We start from the raw sequence: 24,271 nt of genomic DNA on the forward strand, positions 1-24,271 counted from the left end.
CCTGAGAAGAAAGATATATCTGCCCTTTGTATACCTTGATGGGCTGATACCAGGGAACTAATTATATTGATGATTTTCTTCAATTTATTTTCGGTTAAGCAACATAATGACATGAAGACATATTTACCTCTGAGATATGCTTGCTTTGCTCTGGCTATCAGAATATGCATCTTTAATGAGTTAGTATATTTTGTCCATAAAAAATGTGTTCATAAAAATGTTTATTTTCAAGTTATCTACATATATTTAAAAAGCCTCTAAACACAATAAAATTTGTTTTGAAGTTTCTCTTTATATTGATACACAAGCAATTTTACATGAATTTCATATATAATTTTCGTACTTTTTTTTTTTTTTTTGAGACAGAGTCTCATTCTGTTACCCAGGCTGGAGTGCAGTGGCACAATCTCAGCTCACTGTACCTTCTGCCTCCCGGGTTCAACTGATTCTCCTGCCTCCGTCTTCTGAGTAGCTGGGATTGCAGATGCATGCCACCAGGCCCTGCTAATTTTTGTATTTTTAATAGAGGCAGTGTTTCAACATGTTGGCCAGGCTGGTCTTGAACTCCTGACCTCAGGTGATCCACCCGTCTCGGCCCCCCAAAGTGCTGGGATTACAGGCATGAGCCACTGCGTGTGACTGGCTGTTGCATTTTTTCATTGCATGCTCTTTTCCTTTTTTTTTTTTAAATAAAAATTGCTGTTTGAGTCTGCTCAGGCTGCTCTAACAGAAATACCGTAGACAGGGTGGCTTAAGGAATAGAACTTTATTCCTCACAGTTCTGACGGTTGGGAAGTCCAAGATCACCGCTTTCTGCTTTGCAGAGGGAAACCCTCTTGTTGTAAGCCTCACATGGCCAGGGAGAGAGTGCTCTAATCTTTTCATCCACTTACAAGAATCCCATCATGAGGACTCTACCCTCATGACCTCATGTAAACCTAACACCTCCACAAGGCCCCACCTCCTAATCCCATCACATTGGAAATTAGGGCTTCAACATAGAAATTTGATTAGGGGACACAAACATCTAGACATAGCACCCCCCCATCTTTCTTCAGTCTATCTATACTATATTGCCCCTGTCACATTGTCCCTACCAACAACCTAATGTTTGTCCGTTTTTCTCCATGCCCATTTAATTATATGTTAATACAATGTATGTGTCCATCTACATATATGCATATACACAGACACAGCTTTTAGAGTTACTTTACCAAATGGAAGCATACTTTTCTCCATTTAATTTTTTTCTGACTGCACAATGCCTTGTAGAAAAATCCCTTCACGTTGAACGATTTACCTCTAATTGAAATTCTAAAAGTTACGTTCCGTTCCATGGTATAAATATACCTACGCTATTTAACCATCCCCTTCTTGACATTTACTTTGCTTGCAGTTTCCACTGTGGACACTGCTGCAATCAACATTCTTGTTCATGTATTCTTGTAGAGGTTGCTTTTATCTCTGTTGGATAGATTCTCAGTGTTGTGTGGCAATAATGAAACAAACGGTGATGGATTTTGATTTTTACCTTACTACTTCTTTTAGTGTTTGACTGGAGGTGCTGCCTGGGAACAACTAGTTGGCCAATCATCAGGAAGTCTCATAGTGTGGCATTTTCCAGAGTCAAGAATCTCAACCTCAGTGTTATGGGCACAGAAAACGGACTTTGTCCATATATCCCAGGATGATCTGCCTTTTTGTGACAGATTCTCAGTAACCGAATTCATGTGGCATCTGGATCCATGGCTAATGGTGCCTACTTATGAGGCCAATTCTTTTTTTTTTTTTTTTTTTTTGAGACAGAATCTTGCTCTGTCACCCAGGCTGGAGTGCAGTGGTGCAATCTTGGCTCACTGCAACCTCCGCCTCTCAGGTTCAAGCAATTCTGCTTCAGCCTCCCAAGTAGCTCGGATTGCAGGTGCCTGCGACCACACCTGGCTAAGTTTTGTATTTCTAGTAGAGACAGGGGTTTCACCATGTTGGCCAGGCTGGTCTCGAACTCCTGACCTCAGGTGATCTGCCTGCCTCAGTCTACCAAAGTGCTGGGATTACAGGTATGAGCCATTGTGCCTGGCCTTTTTGTTTTTGTTTTTCCTTTTTAGCTATATTAACATTCCTGGGTTAAACTATAATCACTATAAGGGAATTTAAGGCATTGTTTTCTCCAATTTATTCACTTAGTTAACAAATATTTATTGATTTATCAGGCATTATTCTAGACACTGGGGTTAATCCAAGAGTAAAAAATACAGAAATTCACATCTTCGTGAGGGACATGGCAGTGACTAATATTAGTGTTGGTACAAAAATAATTGTGGTTTTTGCCATTGAAAGTAATGGTGAAAACTGCAATTACTGTTGCAACAACCTAATATAAAGGATCAAATGCATTATATTAGGTGGTTAGAAAGCGCTAAGGTTAAAAACAAAGCAGAAAAGTGGTAAAGAATGCTCGGGGGTGAGACTGACAGAATTTTCATGGAGTTGTTAGGTTTGACCACACTGCAAGTGTGACATTTGATGGGAACTTGAGAGTGGAGAGGTGGAAGGAGGGATATCTGGGGGAAGAACATTCAAGTCAGAGACAACAGAAGTGAGAGGCTTTAGTGGGGGAGAGAGGAAGGAGGAATGGTGGATCTTGATTTGTTTGAGGAAAAGCAAAGATGTTAGTGTGGTTGGGACAGAGTCAGCAAAGGGAAGACAAACAGGAGATGAGCTGAGAAAGGTAAGAGGGAAACAGATCACGTAGTGTCTTCAAGGTCATCACCAGGGCTTCAGCTTTACTCTAAGATGAGACACCACTGGAAGTGTTGAGCAGAGCAGTGACGTAAGTAACATTTAATCAGAAAATTGGCTGTGATGCTGAGAAATGCCTACAGGAAAGGCAGGAGTAGAAGTAGGGAGATCAAATAGGATGCTATTGCAATCATCTCATGGAGACTTGGTGGTAGCTTGGACCAGGGGGATCACAATGGAGGTAGTAAGAAGGAGCTGGATTCTGGATATGTTTTGAAGGAAGAGCATGTTAACTTTTTATTTTTGTAGAACACATCACTATAAACTTTGTGGTTTAAAACAATACAAATTTATCTCACAGTTTCCCTTGTTCTGGGGTCGGATTATGGCTTAGCTGGGTTCTCTGCTTTAGGTTGCCACCAGGCTACAGTCAAGATGTTGACGGTCTTCATTCTTATCCGGGGACTTGACTTAGGAAGAAACCAATTCCAAGCTCATTCAGGGTGTTGGCAGACTTTATTTCCTTGTGGCAGAAGAACCTGTGGAGGCTTGCTTCTTCATGTTCAGCAGGAGAGCCCCTGGTTCCAGTCTGCCAAGAGAGAGTCTCCTGTATAATAAAATGTAATCATAGGAGTGACACCCATCACCTTTGTGGAATTCTGTTGGTTGGAAGTGTTACAGATTCTGCTGGCACTCAAGGGGAAGGAACTTTTTGATACTAGGAGGCTGGAATTATTTGGGGGGTCACCTAAGATCTGTCTACCCTAAAGAAACAACAGGACTTTTTGACTGGATGTAGAAAGTGTGATGTAGGAACAACTGGAAAATTGGAGTTGCTATTAATTAAGGTAAGGAAGACTGAAGGAGGGAAGATTGAGAGCTCAATTTTGGCTTCATAAAGTGTGAGATGTCTTTTATACACCACCCAGAGATGACAAGCAGACAGTTGCATATGCAAATCTAGAGTTAAGCAGGAGGGTCCAGGCTACAGGTGTAAGTTTGAGGTCCATTAGCACATAGGTGGTATTTAAGTCAAGGAATGAGATCACTAGGGAATGAGTGTAGATACAAAACAGGTCCTACAACTGGACTCTAGGGTCCCAGCATTAAAGATTCAGGGAGTCTAGAAAGAACCAGGTAAGGAGACAAAGTGAGATGGAGTGAGATGAGAGGACTGCAGGAGTGTGGAGTCCTTGCAGCCTCCGTGTGTTAACTAGTTTAAATCTCAGAGAGCAAAGTTTCCCCCTTACCTCCCAGTTCGGGGAGACACCTACCTATCTTGTTGCCTCTCCTCTCCCTGAATGTACTGTTATCTTAGATGCCTAATATGAATGGAAAAAATATTGTATCTTGTCAAAGTTCAACAACCAGATATGCATCGTTGCCCATATAAGCCAACCTAAATCAGCTTGATTGTGGACAACAGAGTCAGTGGGGGTGTGTGAAGAGTTTTACTCTGGGACTGATACCATAAAAAACAGACTGCTCTGTAAAGTGTACACCCCCTCAGGTATCAGGTGACACATGTCAGGCATGGCCTCAAAAGTGAAACATTGCAAAGAGTGACAAGGGAATGGAAATAGATTAGATGTGGATAATGGAGGCATTTGTTCTTCTACAACCTTCTGACAAACATTCATTTTGGTATCTACTGGTTATGCACAGAAATTTATTGAAATTATTAACATGGAAGGCCTTTCTTTGGGCATAACAAACCACCATTTGTTCACCTAATTGTACTCTGAATTTAAGGATATATTTCAGTGCATTTTACTTTCGATAAAATCTTTTCAGTTCTTATGGAACACAGAGAAATCATCATGAAATTCTAAGTGGATAAAGTGGAAACAAAGACTCTGTTTGTGCAAGTTGAGTACATGGGAATGTAATTAGCATTGTAGATAGTATAAATACGCATGTCCATATGCTGTGTCATTAGCTGTGCGTGCTGAAGCTATGTCACCCCATTCATAGTCTCTTTCACACATAAACAAAAACTTGAATGTTCACTTAGAAAAAAGCATATTTTCTGTAATTTCCACTCAAATGTTTCTTAGGTGTCTTCATTGCCCAGCAAAGTCAGAAGTGTGCCCAGTGTGACAAATCATTAAACTTCTTTCTTATCCGGGTAGCATTGATTTAGAATTAATCATGTTTTCAAACAATGTGTTCATAATCCTATCAGCTCCCTGAAAAAAAATAGATTATAATCCTCATTTAACAAGTGAGGAAAGAGAAGCAAAGAGTTTGACACTGTCTATGAACTCAGGGAACCAAAAGTCACACTTGTTGGCAATGAGGCTGGCTGTTTCCTCCTGGACCACACAATTGACATCCCAGTTGGGGTATGTCAAGTCCGGAAACAGGAGCTATAAGCAGGGTAATGAAATGGCTGCATTGCCTTTCAGATGGGTCTACGGGTCAAGTTAGTTTATTTGTTTTTAATTTAGCTGAACTCATAGGCTGGTTGAAAGATCCCTTTGTTGGTAGCGATCTTTTGAATAGCCACACAAACCTTCTGGTCTCTCTCTCGCTTTACTCCAACCCTTTCTCCCATTTGCAGGATTAGAAAAGCACTTGGGAGGCCCATTAATCTTGCCGGCGTTGTCAGGAGTGATCAGCGAGTTTTATTAAAAGCCCTGGGATTGCCTGAAAGGCCTCCTTGTCTGACTTTGAAATGAAAGGGGCATGTTAAGATCTCAGGGCACATTGTCAGGACCCCTCACCCTGCCCCTTGGACTATGAGCTGACCCTCCAGGAGGAAGCACAGAAACCCTCCTTTGTTGAAGGGATTTCGCCGGTGGACAGAAAGGCGTTGGGCCCTGTCAGCATGAACTCTCTGACTTGGGGGGCAGTGAATGCCCTGCTGCTGCTGCTCCTCCTGACCTGGGCCAGCCCCACCTTCATCAGCGTCAACCGTGGGGTGAGGGTGATGAAGGGCCACTCTGCCTTCCTGTCAGGAGACGACCTGAAGTTTGCCATCCCCAAAGAGAAAGATGCCTGCAAAGTGGAAGTTGTGATGAATGAGCCAATAACCCAGAGGGTTGGGAAACTCACTCCACAGGTAGGTCCTGTCTGCGATTTTCCATTCAGTCATGTGTTTGAATGCAAGTGTATGAAAGTGTGTGGGATGTGGCCGGGCGCGGTGGCTCACGCCTGTAATCCCAGCACTTTGGGAGGCTGAGGCAGGCAGATCACGAGGTCAGGAGATCGAGACCATCTTGGCTAACATGGTGAAACCCCGTCTCTACTGAAAAATAGAAAAAAAAATAGCTGGGCATGGTGGTGGGCACCTGTAGTGTAGTCCCAACTACTTGGGAGGCTGAGGCAGGAGAATGGCGTGAGGGTCTCTCCTCAAGCCATCAAAGACGAGTATTAGAAGATGTTCACATTTGAAATGGTGGAGTTGCAATTAGCAGGCATAGTATTGCACTGCTTTTCTATGTAAGGTTAAACCTACTTTTAAACATTCTTGGCTGACTTCAGATTACAAGCCTGAAACCAGCAGGATTTAATCCTGATTACTGTAACACTTATGGAGGAAATCAGGTTCAAACTAATATGGATGCATGTATTTTTTTCTTAATGCACTATTTCAGTAAGTCTTTCCAATTTCTCCTCTTTTCTTGAAGATAACTCTGGTATATCTTACCAGCTGCTTGACCTTATAGAGTAGCTAATTGTACAGGAAAAAGCACAAAGCATAATGTAAGAGAATTACATTGGAGTTATTCCTGCCCCCAATTATCACATCCATTGCCGGTCAGAGTGGCTTTGGATAAGAGATCAAAATTTCAAGACATTTTTAGGACATACCTGTGACCTTAGCATAGCAAAGGTAAAATTTGAAGATGCTTCATCTGTTAACATCACTTAAACATTTTTTCTGAGTAAGGGAAAAGAAGTAGAAAAGAGTTGTGAAGATACTTCACTTTAAATATTCACTGTTCTTTGAAAATATCTGCTTAATTGTTTTCCTTTTAATCAAAATCTTGGAGACCTTTATATGTAAGGGTATTCTCTGGTCAATCCTTTTGTAGAGGGAAGAGTTACCTCCTAATTGATTGGGTTTAAAAAGTCTATATTCTCTTACACTGTTTTGGCTTAAAGTAGGAGTTACCACTATACATAATTTAAAAAATTGCTTCTGATTTTATTACTTGTTCCCACTGTGCTGTAACTTTGCTCCCAGGGCAAACAATCTTGAGAATATTCAACACTAGATGCTGCTGCTGCTGCTTCTGGAAAAATGGACCATTCTCTTTTGCTGAACTATGAACATTATTTCCTTTTCATTTGGCTAAGGAAACATAATCCATGAGATTATTCAAAAGTGGTACTAGGTATTGCAGAGAGAGAATAAAAAGACTTAGGCGGATACTAGCTCAAGTGGTATCTCTAGACATTCCATTTACCACACTTCAAGTTATAGACCCATTCTGAAACACATCAGAATTCTTTGGAAGAGGGTCTCACATTGCAGGTATTTCTGATGTGGTAGCAACCACATGTCTCTGCCTAGTTGCTTGTAAGATTTTATTGTCAAAGAGCTTTAGATGGATATCTAAAACATGTTAGAATGCAGCAATGCCTCCACGTATTAGACATTGTGTTCCCAAGTGTTTGGGAGTTGCAATGTCTCCTCAGTTACTCCCAGTTATACTTGCATTCTGAATGTGTTTTGATTGGCACTTATGAGTCAGAGAAAAAGAAGATACCTGGGATTGCTCATACTGGAACCTCAATGTGCTAAATAGGATGAGGAAGCAATACAAATAAGCTCAGTAGTGGGTGATAGAGACCCAACCACAGGGACTGGGGTCCAAAGGAAAATGCAGGCTGGTTGCAGTAGCTCACGCCTGTAAATTTCAGTACTTTGGGAGGCTGAGGCGGGCAGATCACTTGAGGCCAGGAGTTAAGAGACCAGCCTGGTCAACATGGTGAAACTCCATCTCTACTAAAAATACAAAAATTAGCCAGGCGTAGGGTACACACCTGTAAGCCTAGCTACTCGGGAGGCTGAGGCACAAGAATTGCTTGAACCCAGGAGGCAGAAGTTGCAATGAGCCAAGATAGTGCCACTACACTCCAGGCTGGGTGACAGCGTGAGACTGTGTCTTTAAAAATAAAAAAATAAAAAAAAATAAAAAAAAAAAAAGGGAAATTGCAGCCCTTTGAGTCTTCAGAGAGGGCAAAATATGACCTTGATGCTAGAGGACTGGAGTCTTTGATAAAGCAGGAACCTAGGGCTGTACTGGCACATATGGGTGTCTTATAAAGACTGATGATTGATAATATGGTACCTCTTCCAATCAATGTGTTTTTAAAAATCATTCAACATTTATCTACAAGTGGGACTGAGTTTTTTGTGAAAAAGAGAAGAAGCAAAATTTCCACTGGTAGCTCACAGTAGCAAGCTGTCTAAGCTGTCTTCCAGTTTGGACCTGAAGCATGCATGCCCAACTGAGCAAAACAAAAGCCCTGCAGATGACCAGATTCTCCTCCTTAGTAGGCAATTTGGAGATAATCTATTGTTACCTAAGCCAGCCTCTGAGCGCTCTCCTCTCCCTACCCCAAATGGCCTCTGACACCTTATCATATATGGCACTCTCTCTGAGAGAAATAAAATTGTCTCCGTTATGTGTTTTTAGTGATGTTTTAATGGTCCTGATTGCTTGGCCTGCTCCAAGGCACTGAGGAGCAAAAAGGGATCATCCAAGTGACTAGAACTAGGTAAAAAACATTTGGTCACAAGAATCAAGGATTGGAATAGGCCTGCAAGTCATCTCCATCTCATACTCTCTGATTTTAAGGTAAAACTCCAGTTACTGGAAAGACAATATAGAGAAGAAACCACAAATTGCCAGGCTGATTTAGGAAACTCTTGGTTGCTGAGAAACACTTCTGAATACACAGATTCCCTAGCCTGCGGTTGCTCATTAAGAAAAAGTAGAATCAAGTCGTGAATACTTAGTGTAGGTATTTCCAAAGGCAAATATGACATCTCAAATGAATTTTTAGCCTCTAAAGTTAGTATGGGATTTATATCTTCTAATATTTATTCTGTGGTAAAGGAGTTCATTAAAATATGGGGTTTCATCACTTTTTTGGCCAAATATTAAAACTTTGTGTGAGAAAAACCTATATCATGGGAAAACTTTGTTTCTCAAACTGCCAGATGATTGTTCCTATTTGGTTATTCTCATAATTTCAACAAAAACAAGATTCCCAAGTAAAGTCTGTTTAGTTTTGTTGAATTTGTGCTTGGTTTTTAACCCAGGCTGGTTCAGTCTTTCCCTAGGGGTTCATTTCTTATGGAGTTTTAGAAATTAAGCATAGCTAAGTGCACATGCACACACACACACACACACACACACACACACACACACAGCCTAAACATTATTCTTTAATAGAGCTTAGTAATAAGCTGAAAGCCAAGCTTATGTGAACCCATTTCTAGCAAGACGACTGTATTAACAACACCCTGCTGTGTAATGAACAGTTTCATGTGACTTGCACAGAAAATGTTTTGTTTAACATCTGTTCAGTTAGTGTTTTCATTTCATTACTGAAGTTTGTCTTAGGACCAACAGGTTCATCTTCCTATTGAATATTTGGAAAGGGATTTCAATTGATGCACACCAGTGCCTTCTGTTCAGATAACCCTCTTGATGTAGTCAATTAGATGAGGTTGACGGCAATATGTTTTCCTCATGTTTTAGGACAAGACTCCCTCACACATGGCACTACTCACACCTAGCCCAAAGCAAGAAATTTGCTGGATAGAAAGCACCCCAGGTTAGCACTGAACTTGCTTTTTTGAATAGGAAATATAGCGATAAGAAAGTATCTGTAGTTTGAACCAGTTTACTGTCATTAAAGTGAGTAATGAGTTAGGAATGTGTGACAATTTAATTATAAATTATAATTGAAAAGCAGTTGAAGTGGAAAAAAACAAAGCTAGACAGTAATTAGAAAAGGATTTAGCTCTCCTTTGTTTTAGTTAGTAAATTTATGGACAATTATGGTTGTCGCCTTTTATAAAAGGAAAACATATTATGAAACATAAAACAGATGTTTCTTTTAACAAAGCAGATTGTCTCTTTATTACCATGACTGTTTGTCAATGATGTGGAGAAGGTCTTTGCTTTATCTCCTTCCTAGTTGTCAATTAAAAAGAGGAACCAATGATATCTGTGGGAAAAGAAAATCATTTGTATTAGTGTTAAAATCTTCCCTGAGTGAATTACGTTGTCTGAAAATGTTTGAGGCTGTGAAAAGGTACAGACGAAACACCATGAACACAATGGTGGACATGCATGCATACCTCAAGGGTATTAGAACTCTACCAAAGTCAGATCGGGCAGAATGAGGGGCGTGATATGGGTGGGAGAGATGATTCTTCCTCTAAAAATCAGATTCCCAAAGTATAACAGTTAACAATCTTCTAATAATTCTGAGTGAGGTGAGACAGTTCATTATAATTTTATTTGAAAAGAGGAAATGCTTTTAGATTTCTGTTTGTCTCATCTGCCATTTCTGCTGTTGCTTAACTAATGGAAGCAGTCTTTTACACGTATATAAGATGCAACTCTGGGTCATGTTGGACTCTGATTAACCACAATAGTGTCCATAGTCAGTGACTTCATCTTTGAATATGAGAATACTATTTGGAAAAAAAAGAAATAAAAGGAGAACAGAGATATACAGAAAGAATACAGTGTGTCTGTGGGTGGGTTAAAGCATGCCTTTTCATGCAGACATACAGAAAGAACTCTCTAACTCAATTGCTGTGAACCCCTGAAGGGGGTAAATAAAATTTTGAAAAATGAAACCATGTTTTAAATGCACTCTAGATGGTAAAAAGACACTTATTTAGAGAGGTAATCATCCCGTAACTAATTTTCTTGATCTGCTTTGGTTTTCACAATTTAGATATTCTCAAAACAAGAGACAGCTGTATAAGTAGGATGGCAACTGGGTGTGGGGGTAGGGTAGAGGTGGTGGTGGTGAAGACACACGCACACACACATACACACATTACTAACAGACCATATTTTCTCCAGGCAGTACTCTCCTGGCAAAATCTTAAATCTTGTACCAATTTTCTCATAGATATTTATCCAATTCTTCATGTGAACTAGGTCTTTGACTGCCATTTCCTTCCCAATGAAGTCAAGTATGTTCACAATGGTTGTCCAATTCTTGATGAAGACACAGTGAAGCTCAGACTTTACAGGTAAGTGGCACAGGAAGATTGGTCATTTGCTGTCAAGTAACCATTCTGTGTACTTTTGAGGGCTTTTCTTGTGGATATGTATTGTCATGAGGGGAGTTAATAGATTCCAGACAAGCAAGTAGTCAACAGAAACTGGAAGCCTGAGTGGATAAGGCAAGATTTGTAGTCAGCTTTCACTTATTTCCACTTGTGTCATCTTCCCGAGGATTCCTCTGTGGCAAATTTTTAGCCCTATCCTGTTTCCCTCTAGTGTCCTTATATAGGTATCTGTGGGGTTCCAACCCACCACTTATGGTGGAAAATGGAAATTATAAACTACAAATTCTTAATGAGAATGGGGGGAAAATATATTCCAAAAACGAATGAAATTCTTCTTGTTTGTTACCAGCTGCTTAATTATAGAAAGTGCAGTATCTTCCATTTTTAAACATATTTAAATACTTAAATATTTTTTTTTTTTGAGACGGAATCTCACTCTGTTGTCCAGGCTGGAGTGCAGTGGTGCAATCTTGGCTCAGTGCAACCTCTGCCTTCTGGGTTCAAGCGATTCTCCTGCCTCAGCCTCCTGAGTAGCTGGGACTACAGGCACCCACCACCATGCCTAGCTAATTTATTATATTTTTAGTAGAGAAGGGGTTTCACCACGTTAGCCAGGGTAGTCTTGATCTCCTGACCTCATGATCTGCCTGTCTCCGCCTCCCAAAGTGCTGGGATTACAGGGATGAGCCGCCATGCCCAGCCTAAAATTCTTTAAAAATCAACTATGAAGTTAAATATGGAATGACCGTAGGAGACAGCAATTCTACTCCTATGTATATACACAAGAAAAATAAAAACTTATGTTTTACACAAGAGCTTGTGCATGAAGTTCACTGCAACATTCTTCATAACAGCCAAAAAATGGAATAAATCCAACTGATGAATGGATAAACAAAATGTGGTATATTCATAGAAAGGAATATCATTCAGCCATAAAAAAAGAATGTAGCACAAAAGAATAAAGGCTACAGCATGGATGAACCTTGAAAACATACCAAGTGAAAGAAGCCAGGCACAAAAGGCCACATATCATATTGTTCCTTTTATATGAAATATTTAGAACTGGCAAATTCATAGAGACAGAAAGTAGATTAGTGGTTGCCAGAGGCTGGGGAAGGGAACTGTGTCTCTTTTGGGAGTGATGAAAGTGTTCTGGAATTAGGTAGTCATGATGGTTGTACAACTGTGGGACTACACTAAGAAACTCTGAGCTGTATGTTTTTAAAAAATGAATTTTGTGGCATATGAATTATATCCCAATGAAAATTAATTTTAAATTTAAGCTCATGATTATGGTATATCTGACTTTGTAAAAGTAACAGAACTCGTGTATGTGGAGTAGGCCTTTATATGGTTTTTTCCTTGGTTTTTATTGCTTTTAAGAATATTTGGTTAAAATATGTTGGTGTGAATTTCCCTTAAGCACTAGACTAATGTAAAAGAGTTTTGTAGAAGACATTGGAACAGTGAAGCTTTCTACAAACATTTATGACCACCTATTACAAGTCAGGCTGTATGCTGAGCATAAGAAACAAAAGGATGAGAATACTCAGATTATTTTAGTGCCTGTAGTCTAAGACAGAAGATGAGCAGGTAATTATGATGCAGAACAAGTGCCAAAAGAGAGACACAAACAAAATGCTGTGTTCAGAAAATGAAGCGGCACCTGAGGATTCCTTAGGAAGAAATGAAATCAGCATACAGGGCCATTTGATCTTTCTAAGACTTTAGAGTTAAAAAACAAAGAACTTAAAAGAGCTTGCGTGGAAGGGGTGGGAAGGGTAGTGGGGAGTTGCAGGGAACGTGGGGATCGTTAATGGGTACAAACAGTAGTTAGAAAGAATGGGTAAGACCTAGTAATTGATAGCACAACAGGGTGACTACAGTCAGTAATAATTCAATGGCACATTTTAAAATAACTACAAGAGTATAATTGGATTGTTTGTAACAAAAAGGATAAGTGGGCCAGATGCAGTGGCTCATTCCTGTAATCCGAGCACTTTGGGAGGCTAAGGCGGGCAGATCACCTGAGGTCAGGAGTTTGAGACCAGCCTGGCCAACATGGCAAAACCCCGTCTCTACTAAAAATACAAAAATTAGCTTGGCATGGTGGCAGGCGCCTGTAGTCCCAGCTATTCGGGAGGGTAAGGCAGGAGAATCTCTTGAACCTGGGAGGTGGAGGTTGCAGTGAGCCAAGATTACACCACTGCACTCCAGCCTGGGCAACAGAGTGAAACTCTGTCTCTCAAAGAAAAAAAAAAAAAAAAAAAGGATAAATGCTTGAGGGAATGCTTAATAAATGGATATTAAGATGGGATTATTACACTTTGCATGCCTGTACGAAAGCATCTCATGTACCCCATTACGTAGATAGACAGAGGATAGATAGATAGATAGATAGATAGATAGATAGATAGATAGATAGATAGATACACACACCTACTATGTACCCACACAAATTAAAAATAAAAATAAATTTAAAAAAGAAAAAAAGCTGATGAATGCTTGCTGCTCCCACTCCTTCCTTGGGTTTCTAGGCTGCTGGGAGGTTGGAAGAGTACACATGAAAGGCAGGGTTAGAGGAGCTTCTTTGCCTCTTGGTCTTAAGCACATTTGAAATAAAATATTCAGAGTAGTAGGCAGCAGAAAATCAGGGAGCATGTTTGTTCCCCTCTTACCACTTCTCCTTCTCCAGCCCCTTTGGCAAGCTACCTGAGCCCATTATGCCTCAGTTTCCTCCTCCATAAAATGGGATTAACAATATCTATCCTAGGTTTTTATAAGGATTGAATTTTATACTATCATAGAGAATTTAGCTTAATGACTGCACCATAATAAGAGCACATCAATTAGAAGCTGCATTATTGATGCATGCTCATCACTCATTAATCTTACCCCTTCAAAAAAAATGACACCCCTCTATTTTAGACTCTTCAAACAACCTGAGATTAGAGTTGCTAAGCAGATGGAGGGAATGGAAGTGGCAATTGCTGAATACCCTTTACATGCCAAGCACTGAGCTGGGCACCCAAACTAGGCTGCAAATGAATGCCTATGTAGTGGTACTTCTGAAGGGCAAAAAGGCCTGCATGCTTCAGAAGCCACTTACCCCTTCACTCCTGAATTAAAACTCAATCCAGAAATTATGCAGGCTTGATACTCTTAAATTACACATGTGCTAGAAGTGAGACTCTGAGGTCTTAGCAGTCGTTAAATATCCATATACATGATGAGTTTGAGAGCAGGTTTTGAAAGAAAGATGTTGGGAGGAAGAAGTGGCAGGAAAAGGTGTTGACACCAGGGTAAAGAGATGAAGGGAACAGAACAGAGAGGCTGGGAGTAGAGCATGAAACAAAATCCAAACTCAATCTGTGGCACAAATTTTGAGAAGGCCAGTCTTCAGGCTTCCAGCTGAGTACGCAGGTATCAGAAATACCTGAGCACCAATTAATATTACTTTTGCCCCATGTTCTCCACAGATTTACTGAAACAGATACCTTCATAGAAACCTTTATCCTGCGGGCCTATCTCCTGGAACCAGATTGTAACATCATCCGTATGAGTAACAATGTGCTGGAAGTGCCTGAATTCAATGGCCTGTCCCAAGCGATTGATAAAAATCTGCTCAGATTCGATTATGATAGGATGGCTAGCCTGGAATGCACGGTCAGCCTGGACACTGCGAGAAGTCAGCTGCCAGCCCATGGCCAGATGGTTTTGGGGGAGCCTCGACCAGAAGAACCTCGTGGAGATCAGCCACACAGTTTTTTCCCAGCCCGTATGATGTTTTTTAATGCTTATCTGGGTATTACTAAAACTGACAGAAGTATCCGTGCATGCTCACCTTCCACCATGATTAAGAGTTCTAGTTAACTAGTATACATTTTAGCTGGCTGAACAGTGTGAGTTAGTGGTTAAGGGCACAGACTTTACAATCAGAAAGACCTGGTTTTGAGAACTTCCTCTGCTCTTTATTTTCTGTGTAATTTTAGTTATTAACCTGTCTAAGGCCTCTCTACAATGAGAAAGGATAATAGCTGCCCTGTAGGGTTGGGTAAGGATAAGAGTAAATGAGGTTATACATAAACGCAGTGCTTAACACAGTGTCTGGTTCACAGTAGGTACTCATTAATTGTCAGCTGTTATTAGTAATAGCAACAGTAGTAGTTGATGCATTGATGGAGTATTATTGGATTATGAGCAAGTCTGAAATAAAGCTAGTGTGTAGAAGTGATAGATGAGATTAGGAAGAGTTGATGGATAACATTCCTTCTGCTATTCACTCAATCAGTCTATTTTGGGCACCTCCTGTTCTCTCTAGAAACCACGAGAAACCAAGAAATATAAGGGATAATCATAGCAATAGTAGTAATACTTTGAATATGGACAGAATGACAGTTAAAGGCACATTTGTTCTATTTTGTACATCAGAGAAATGAGACTCAAAAAAAAAAAAAAAAAAAGTGGGTGTCTGGGCATAGTGGCTCACACCTATAATCCCAGCGCTTTGGGAGGCTGAGGCAAGAACACTGCTTGAGGCCAGGGTTTCAAGACCAGCCTGGACAACCTAGCAAGACCCCATCTCTACAATTTTTTTAAAAAATTTTTAAAGTGGCTTATGAGTATTATATACCAAACAAGAGTGAAAATACAGTTGGTTAGAGATGTGAAGACTGTTGGAGAGACAATTATGGTTTTCAGTGAGAAAGAACATGTTGGTTCAGGTGGTCAAAGAATGTTTGACCAGTAGAGATTGCATGATAGAGACATGGACGCTGATGCTGTAAAGGAAAGACTGGAGCTAGACTGTGGAAGGCCTGCAGTGAGTCACTGGTCTATTTGTCAGAGATGTTCAAACCTCAGACAACATATTTTTTAATTTTTTCTCTCAGTTTAACTTTTGGTGGGTGAGAACATGATGAGACTACTGTTCAACCATTTTTCAGTAAAGGAAACTACAAGCTTTCAGAATAATGACAACCCTCTCAGTGAACGATTGGAGGGTACACGAGTGTTCTTGAGGTAGTGAGAGAGAATAAGTATTCATGGGACGGAGTACTGGTTTTTAAATTTTACAATTGTTACGTTTAAGTGACTATCTTAATCCAATGCTGTACATTCTAGCACTGGGAGCAAAACTGAAGTGTCCAGGTGGAAGTTGTACCCCAGGATTAAAGAAAATAGGAAGCCTCAAAGTGAGCTGTGAGGAGTTCCTGCTGATGGGCCTTCGTTATCAGCATCTGGATCCCCCTTCACCCAACATTGATTATATCTCCATCCAACTGGACCTCACAGATACCAGGAGTAAAATTGTGTACAAGGTAGAGTTTGGGGTTATGTGTGGATGCCTCCAGGATTCACAGTAAGAGAGCCAGTTACACGGGGCTACTAATGCTGGCCCCCATGCCAGGGAGAGTTCCTGTGCTTTTGGGGGTGAAACTGCCAGTGACTCATTGGAACTGCAGGCTTGTTGGTTCTGCTAGTAAGTGCTTAAAACAGTAGCTTTTGTATAAAATTTCCCTTCTCTGGTTCTCTGCTAGGTCCACCATCACTACGGCAACTTGGCAAGCACTGGGGCTAGTTACGTGCTAACCTTCTTCCTCCTTTACCTCCAATACTCTTCAGCTTGTCATTTGACCTTTTGTAACACCTTCTCTTTGGTGCTTCCTTTTGTCCCTCTTGATATCAGGGGGTCCACTCTGCAAGGTCACAGCAAACTAGAGGGGAGGAGAATCTCAGTCCCGTGTTTATATTTGTCACAGATTGGTCACTCTTCCAGGCTTTGGAATGAAGGGCTGGCTCATCAAGGAGACAGGCTCCCAAAGACCTCCTGCATCTTCCAATCTCTTTTAATTCTCTTGTCTTTCCTCCTGTTGATCCTTATATATTGAAACAATGACAGAAAGTGGATTCCATTTATTCAAAATATTGAACTTGCAGTGCTGCTGATTCATGAACTCTATAATTTGTTTATTGGAGAAACCGGGGAAACTGTGTACCTGCTGAAACAGCTGAGATTTCTTGCTGAGGAAAGATGATCCAAGATGATGTTCGGAAATACTTCTGTCTTTCACAAACTGGCTTCTCACTGGGATTTCTCCTAAGGGGCCCAGTCAAATATTGAACATTATTACCCCAAGGAATTTATATGACAAGAAATCATAAAGAAATGATAAAACAAAATCATAGAATTAAGATCTGGAAAAAAACTCTGAGGCAGACTAGTCAAATTGATCAGGTAAATCACTTGGGTAGCTTTTCAAGGATAAATTTCTGAGTCCAACTGATAGTTAAGAGCATGGACACCGGGCCCAGACTCCCTGGGTTTAAACATCCACTTAACTAGCTGTGTGACTTTTGGTCTCATTTTCTTCAACTTAAAGTAGGTTAATAGTACCTATTTCTTACAGTAACTGAGAGGATTAAATGAGAAAATGCTTATTACGTGCTTGACATAAAACCTGGCACATAGTAGCACTATGCATACTGCTGGGTTTAAAGGTCACCCGGTAAAAAACTCATTAGCCAGGTTTGCAAACCCAGGCTGGGTTTAGCTCAAGCTTCCTATTTTATAGTGGTGGCTCCGAGCCGTGACGTACCTTGTTCATACAGACCTAAACACTAGGTCTATAGATAACTAGTAGATGCTTTCGGTTTGTTTTAACACAAAACTCCTTTCATTTTTAAAGATTTCTTATATCCATTGAAAAAATTGAAGCCATTTTTCTTTTTCACCGAATTTTCTCATTTTTTTCTTACTATATTGAATAGGGCTTTATTTGTTTGTATTTTAAAATCTATTTTTATTGGGAATTTATCCCTCTACCTTCTTGCTTTGTTTATCATTAAGCTATTCCATAGCTTATTTGGCATGTCATAAAACAGATTCATTTATGAATATAAAAGTAATAGGCTCACTGCAGAGAATATTAAAAAAACACAGAAAGCAAGATAAGAAGAAAATAAATATAGCTTTATTTCTACTATTTTTACATACACACACATGTGCACGAGTGCATGCCAGAGTTGGTTTTGTTTTATGGAATCACATTTATACTACATGTGAAGTTTTATATCTTGTTCTTTTGTTATTTTTGTGGTTGTACAGTCAATTCTCATCAAGTGACCAAACGACCCTTCATTCATAATGTCTTCTAGATTTTTAAAGGTCTTCTTCCTTACATTTGCCTTTTTAATCTACCTGAAATAAAATTTTATTATATGGTGAAATACAAGGAACAGTTTTTTCCAAATAGCCCAAATTTTCAACACTATTCATTGAACAATTAACTTGTTTCCCAATTGATTTTAGATGATCTTCTGTTGTATAGAAGGATATAACATATACAATTTGAAGGCTAGCTCTTTTATTTCTTAGATTTGCCTACTTATTCTTTGTCAGTCTCATATTATTCTAAACGTAACAGGCCTATAATTATCTTACAAGCAAGTTCTTCCTTATCACTTCTCTTCAAAATTTTCATAGTTATTCTCACCTAGACTTAGTTCCAAATAACTATAATTAAATCGTTTATGTTAGTTTCAAAAAAAAAAAAAGCCCCTAAGGATTTTTATCAGTATCCAGTTAGAACTATAAATTATTTGGGGAAAATTAGAATAATGGAACATTTACCATATTGAATCTTTTCATCCAGAAATGAAGTATCTCACTTCATTTGGACAAAGATTCTTTTATATATTTCTGTAAAGTTCATAGTTTCCTTCATATAAGTTGAGCATACTTATTAAGTCCAGTCCTAGGCACTTTGTTTTTGTGAACCTATTGTGAATAGAATATTTTTCTCCCATTATATCTTCTCATTGGTTATTGATGACAAACAGAAAAGCTATTTTTGGAATAATTTTCTTTTATCTGGCTTCTTTCCTGAATTCAATTATTTTAAGAAATTCTCAATTATTTGGGCTTTTAAAGACCATAATTATATCTTTCACTAATGATGATAATTTTGTTCTTTCTTTTTCTGTAATTATTATTCTTATTTTTGCTCTATTCCCCACTGGTTTGAGAAGAACAGTATTAAATATAATGTTATTTATAAGAATCTTTGTCTTATATTTTTTACTAATATCAACTGCCCACATTGAATTCATCTTTGAAATTATGTGGTCTCTCTGCTTTCTCCATTAATGATCAATTTGTATTACCCTTTTCTTTTTCATCTTCCTATGTAATTTTATTTTAAGTGCTTTTCTTGTAAGGTACATATAATTGGACATTTTTATTGAATTCCAGAATATTTGTCTTGAATAAGGCAATATAAACTTTATATTTGTGGGAGTAACAGATACACTTTTTTCTCTCATGCTTTATGCTTTCTTGTGAATTAAAAAATTTGTCTTGCAAAATAGATCACATTTTCTTTGCCTTTATCTTTATTTATTTGACAATTCCTTATCACACTTTATGTTTTATTTGGACTTAATTCTAAACTTAAAAATATTCTTAAGCCTATATTTGTAATATATACAGTCAAAAAGTGAAGTGAGCTCTCTTGGCTCCTTCCTATGTATGATGATAATGGATCCAAGTGATCCTTTCTCGTGGCAATTGCTTTGTTTATATAATTTGCAATTTCAGTTCTAGCATATGATTGTTATACTTTATTATAAGCAGTAAGCTCTTTCATCATTTGTATTCACTTTATTAACATGTTTAAAATAACGTACTTATTTAGACTTAACTGTAGACTCCATTGGTCTTAGCGTGAAGCACCAGTCCTTCTAAATCACAATTTACCCCTCTTGAGTTTTCTAATTATGCATCTTCAAATAATATTTTTTCCCAGTAACATATGAAGAGTAGATACTCTAAACCCTGGGACATCTCAGTATATCGTTTACCTGCCTTCATCAACCATGCAGTGGGAAGGGAGGGGGTTGATTGTCTTCTCCTCTGTTCCTCTCTTGCAATTCTCTCTTCTCTGCGCATTGCTGGTTAGTTTCTTAATTTTCAGGCTGGTGGCAGGGGTGGTTTCAGGGAATGGGAGAGAGGGATCTTATTTGATCAGGCACTGACGACATATGATTTCGTGCTGTCTGAGCCTGGTAGATGTCTCAAAAGCTGCATCTTTGTCTTAGGGACAAATTCATGGTTTCTCTGGAGAGCCCCATTGGTCTATCACTCATCACTCTCTTAAGAGGATGTATTTCTAGCCTGAGTGATCACTTGTGATTTCTCCTGCAGCTCCTAGCATTTTCTTACCGGATTTTTGTCCTCTCAAGAGTACTCTCTGAAATTCAGGGTCCAGGAGACCTCAGACCAGCCCTCTGCCCACTTGGCCCATATCTGGGAACATTTACATGTCCCTTGCTGCCACAAACAAGAACAAACTGATTCTGGCACAGCCATCATTATTTTTCTGCTTCCAGCCACTTAACTTCCTCAGGTAGGAGCCCTGTATCAGCTCTCTGTGTGTGTTTCAACTGCAAGAAACACATTTTAAGGGACAGGAGATATGGCATTGCTCTGCTTTTCCTGCTCCATGCCAACATGTGGTGTTAGAGGTCAGGAAAGTGACTGAACACAACACAGCAAAGCACTCCTCTCTCCTAATCAATCTTTTTCTTACCTTTCTCAATCTTTTTATATTCTTATGTGGGCAAGAAAGTTCTGGAGTCTGGAACTAGTTCCAGACAACTTGCTGTGTAAATTCTGCATATTTTACTACCTGTCTTACATTCAGTTGCAAATCTAATATCTTTTATTGGAATTCTAGCATTCTGTTATACACAGATTACAACTCCTAGCCCAATGGCTAGTGTTTAGCAGTATGGGACTAATGCTGAGAGCCTGGTTCTCTCAGCAGTGGGATAGATCAAATCCTATGAGAACTAGCATCTATTGCTATGAGGATTCTTTTCTTTTCTTTACGAAGTCTCACTCTCTTGCTCAGGCTGAAATGCTGTGGCGTGATCAGAGCTCACCATAACTTCAGTCCCCTGGGCTTCAGTGATCTTCCTGCTTCAGTCAATTGAGTCATTGACTATAGGTGTGCACTACCATGCCTGACTAATTTTATTATTTTTACTTTTTTTGTAGAGATAGAGTCTCGCTCTGTTGCCCAGGCTGGTCTCAAACTCCTGGCATCAAGCAATCCTCCTGCCTCGGCCTCCCAGAATGCTGGGATTGCAGGCATGAGCTGCCACACCTCGCCCTGTGAGGATTCTTTCTGCCCATAGCACTTGTTGAGCTCTTAGATCTTGTGGCACAGTTTCATGGTTTCTTTGGAGGGTCTCTTGCTCATAGTGCTCTCGTTTTGGAGGATGCATGCCTAGCCTCAGTGCTCACTTGCAATCCCCAATGCCCAACCCTTGCTTGGAGATCCAGGGTCTTAACTAACCAGACAACCAAGTAACTATTCTTCATTTGCATGAGAACCAAATCATAAAGACATATTTCCTTCATCCTTCTCCTGCCCCCTTTAAAACTACATGACAGGAGGTGAGGCAGGTGGCTGAAGAAGGTTGTTGATGGGTGCCAGACTGCTAAGTGCCTACTCTGGCTATTTCATTTGTCCTCACTCGATACTTGGGAGTCTAGTATTAATATTTTCATTTACAGCTGGAAAGAAAATGAGAATGAAGAGTTAAGTAACTTGTGTAAAGTCTCACAAATTAAAAGTGTTGGAGATAGAATGATAAACACAGTTCCTTCTGATGCCAAAGTAGGTGCTCCCTTCTTCACCTGGCTGCATGTAAGAGTCACCAGGGAGCTCGAGAAATACCGGTTTTCTGGTCCCCTTTTTGGAACAATTAAACAAGAACCTCTGGAGACAGATCCTAGGTACCAGCGTGTATTTAAAGCTCCCCAGGTGATTCCAATATGCACCCAGCTTCAGGTCACCGCTAGATGCTAGGCTGTGGCTGTATTAAATATTAGGCTATTAGCCCTGTATTACATCACCTCATTCATATTATTTCCTCCTTTATATTTTCTCTGTCCTTCAAAAGTCAGAGAGTGTGTGGCTTCCTGTCTATATCCGAGCTGGAATTCCGAATCAGATTCCAAAGGCTGCATTCATGGCCATGTTTATTCTGGAAGTGGATCAGTTCATCCTGACCTCCTTGACTACATCAGTTCTGGACTGTGAAGAAGATGAGACCCCTAAACACTTGCTGGTGTTCAACATTACTAAAGCCCCGCTCCAGGGCTATGTGACTCACCTGTTGGATCACACCAGACCAATCTCCTCATTCACCTGGAAAGATCTCAGTGACATGCAGATCGCCTATCAGCCACCAAACTGCAGTCATTCTGAGAGGAGACATGATGAGGTAAGAAGGAGAGACAAAACTTTCAGCCTAGAGAAGTCACAGGGTTATTTAAGAACCCCCTACCCTAAACCCTCAGGTTCCTTTGTACCTTCATTGCCTCAGAAAAGAATCATTCACTGTAAATCAGGGTGTAAACCAACTGCCCAGAGGAGCCAGGCAGGCCGGGTCAATGAGCAAACCCCACTGAGGGGCACTGTGGCAAATTGAAGAAAGAGCCAGCCCCTCAGGAAGCAGCTGCCACTCAGCTTGCGCCCACCGGTGCCCTGCAAGGATACAGGTGTGCCCACTGTTGCTGTAGCACTGATGTGGCAAGAGAAATGGGAAAATGATGCTTTTTTGGTAAAATGCTTAAATTCTTGAATATAGAAAACAGTTAAAAATTGTAGTGAAACGTATTGTGTTAGCTACCAAATATTTCTGAGGGCCACATTTGACCCAGGGCTCACCAGCTTGAAAACTGCGGCAGCCTTTGACAGCCTTCCTGAATCACAAAGACCATTGAAGTTAGAGATGACTTTTGTATACAATTCTTTTATTTTTAACAAAAATTTTTTTGATGTGTTTCTTTATTTTAATTTTAAGTTCTGGGGTACATGTGCAGAATTGCAGGTGTGTTACATAAGTAAACATGTCCATGGTGGTTTGGTGTACCTATCAACCCATCACCCACGTAGTAAGCCCAGCATGCATTAGCTATTTTTTCTAATGTTCTCTCTCTCTCCACCCTGACCCCGACAGGCCTTACTGTGTGTTGTTCCCCCAAAATATGGAACATTTCATGAATTTGTGTGTTATCCTTGTGCAGGGGCTATGCTAATCTTCTCTGTATCATTCCAATTTTAGTATATGTGCTGCCAAAGTGAGCACACAATTCTTTTATTAATAAATTCTTTTATATATTTTTTTGTGAGAGCTTTTTATGGGAATCCTTAATTTTAATTAATAACACAGACTCAGGATAGGACATTCCATAGTCTTATTTGATAACTAATTTCACAATGAAACGCTGTCCATCAGGAAGGTCCTACTTCTATCTAAATTCCTTTTGCTGCAGGTTCAACTTCTTTCCTCTGGTTTTGTAGTTAGTGGGAGGGGAGGACAGCTGGTTAAAGTCTTCCACATAATAATGCTTCACATGCTTAAAGACCTCCCAGCAACTTGATTCAAACAGGATGGAAATTTTAAATGAGCAGACTGATACAGACTTGAGTTCAGGTTTATTAAGGAAAATAAGTATCCCTGGGGTTACCTCTATTGTAATTGAGGCATTTTCAGCACGTAGCCTCCAGGGGAGACAAAGGACTTCAGGCTATAAATGCCGTGGTTTGCCTTCTGCTTTTATTTCCCCCTCTCATCAGAGTCTGTGGCCCCTACATGCCTTCCCTGTTAGGAAGTAATTTCTCATTGCACATTCAGTCTTACTTCGAGCTCACAAGTAGAGCACTACTTTTCTGGCTGCTTCATGTGTGTAGTTTCTGGCATTGTATAATGTACTCTTAAAGCAGAACCTGTGTGAATGTGTGATTGTTTTCGTTAGACGGTAACTCACAGTTTTTTCAGTGGAGATCACACAGTTTTCAGGTTGTGTGGACTGGAAGCCCTGGGCCAGGGGCCTAACCGAGTGCATATTTACATTTTACCCCTCCAAAGAAAGACACATCTTGCCCATGTAGTTTCATGTTCAGTCTGTTGCTCTGGCGGCCTTGAATCAGTTTCTTTTGTCATTCAGTGTTTGCTGATATAGTGCTGTTTGATTATTTCTCGTATCCTCTCCCATGGACCACATGTTCTTCAAAAGTAGGGAGTATGCCTTGCATTTCTGTGTTATACCTTATTCTTCTCTGTCAACATCTGGTGAATACATACACAGCACATAATAAAGACCAAAACTTGTCACGTAGCCCCTACTTATTGTCTTGTTTTTCTAAGACCACCAGAGCGAGCACCAAAGAACCAGCA

The 24,271-nt window shown here is 39.9% G+C and overlaps 1 protein-coding gene and 1 non-coding gene across 5 annotated transcripts in view; one reads left to right on the forward strand and one right to left on the reverse strand.

Annotated features, from left to right (window-relative positions):
- Window positions 1-24,271, forward strand: part of FREM1 (FRAS1 related extracellular matrix 1) — a 168,478-nt gene that overhangs the window by 29,306 nt on the left and 114,901 nt on the right. For 2 of the 4 annotated variants that reach the window (XM_031934077.1, XM_031934078.1), the window contains exons 2-6: window positions 5,303-5,803; window positions 10,884-10,978; window positions 14,497-14,795; window positions 16,142-16,338; window positions 21,989-22,312. In XM_031934077.1, the coding sequence (XP_031789937.1) occupies window positions 5,570-5,803; window positions 10,884-10,978; window positions 14,497-14,795; window positions 16,142-16,338; window positions 21,989-22,312 (1,149 nt within the window). In that variant the 5' untranslated portion in view covers window positions 5,303-5,569. Of the gene's footprint in view, window positions 1-5,302; window positions 5,804-10,883; window positions 10,979-14,496; window positions 14,823-16,141; window positions 16,339-21,988; window positions 22,313-24,271 lie in introns of those variants that run through there. The other 2 variants (XM_031934076.1, XM_023213375.2) reach the window with 2 other exon arrangements.
- Window positions 23,073-23,179, reverse strand: LOC111543444. The gene has a single exon (XR_002731865.2). It is a non-coding gene; the product is annotated as a U6 spliceosomal RNA (small nuclear RNA).

Source organism: Piliocolobus tephrosceles, chromosome 14 (genome assembly GCF_002776525.5).
Source record: "Piliocolobus tephrosceles isolate RC106 chromosome 14, ASM277652v3, whole genome shotgun sequence".
Lineage (NCBI taxonomy): Eukaryota > Metazoa > Chordata > Mammalia > Primates > Cercopithecidae > Piliocolobus > Piliocolobus tephrosceles.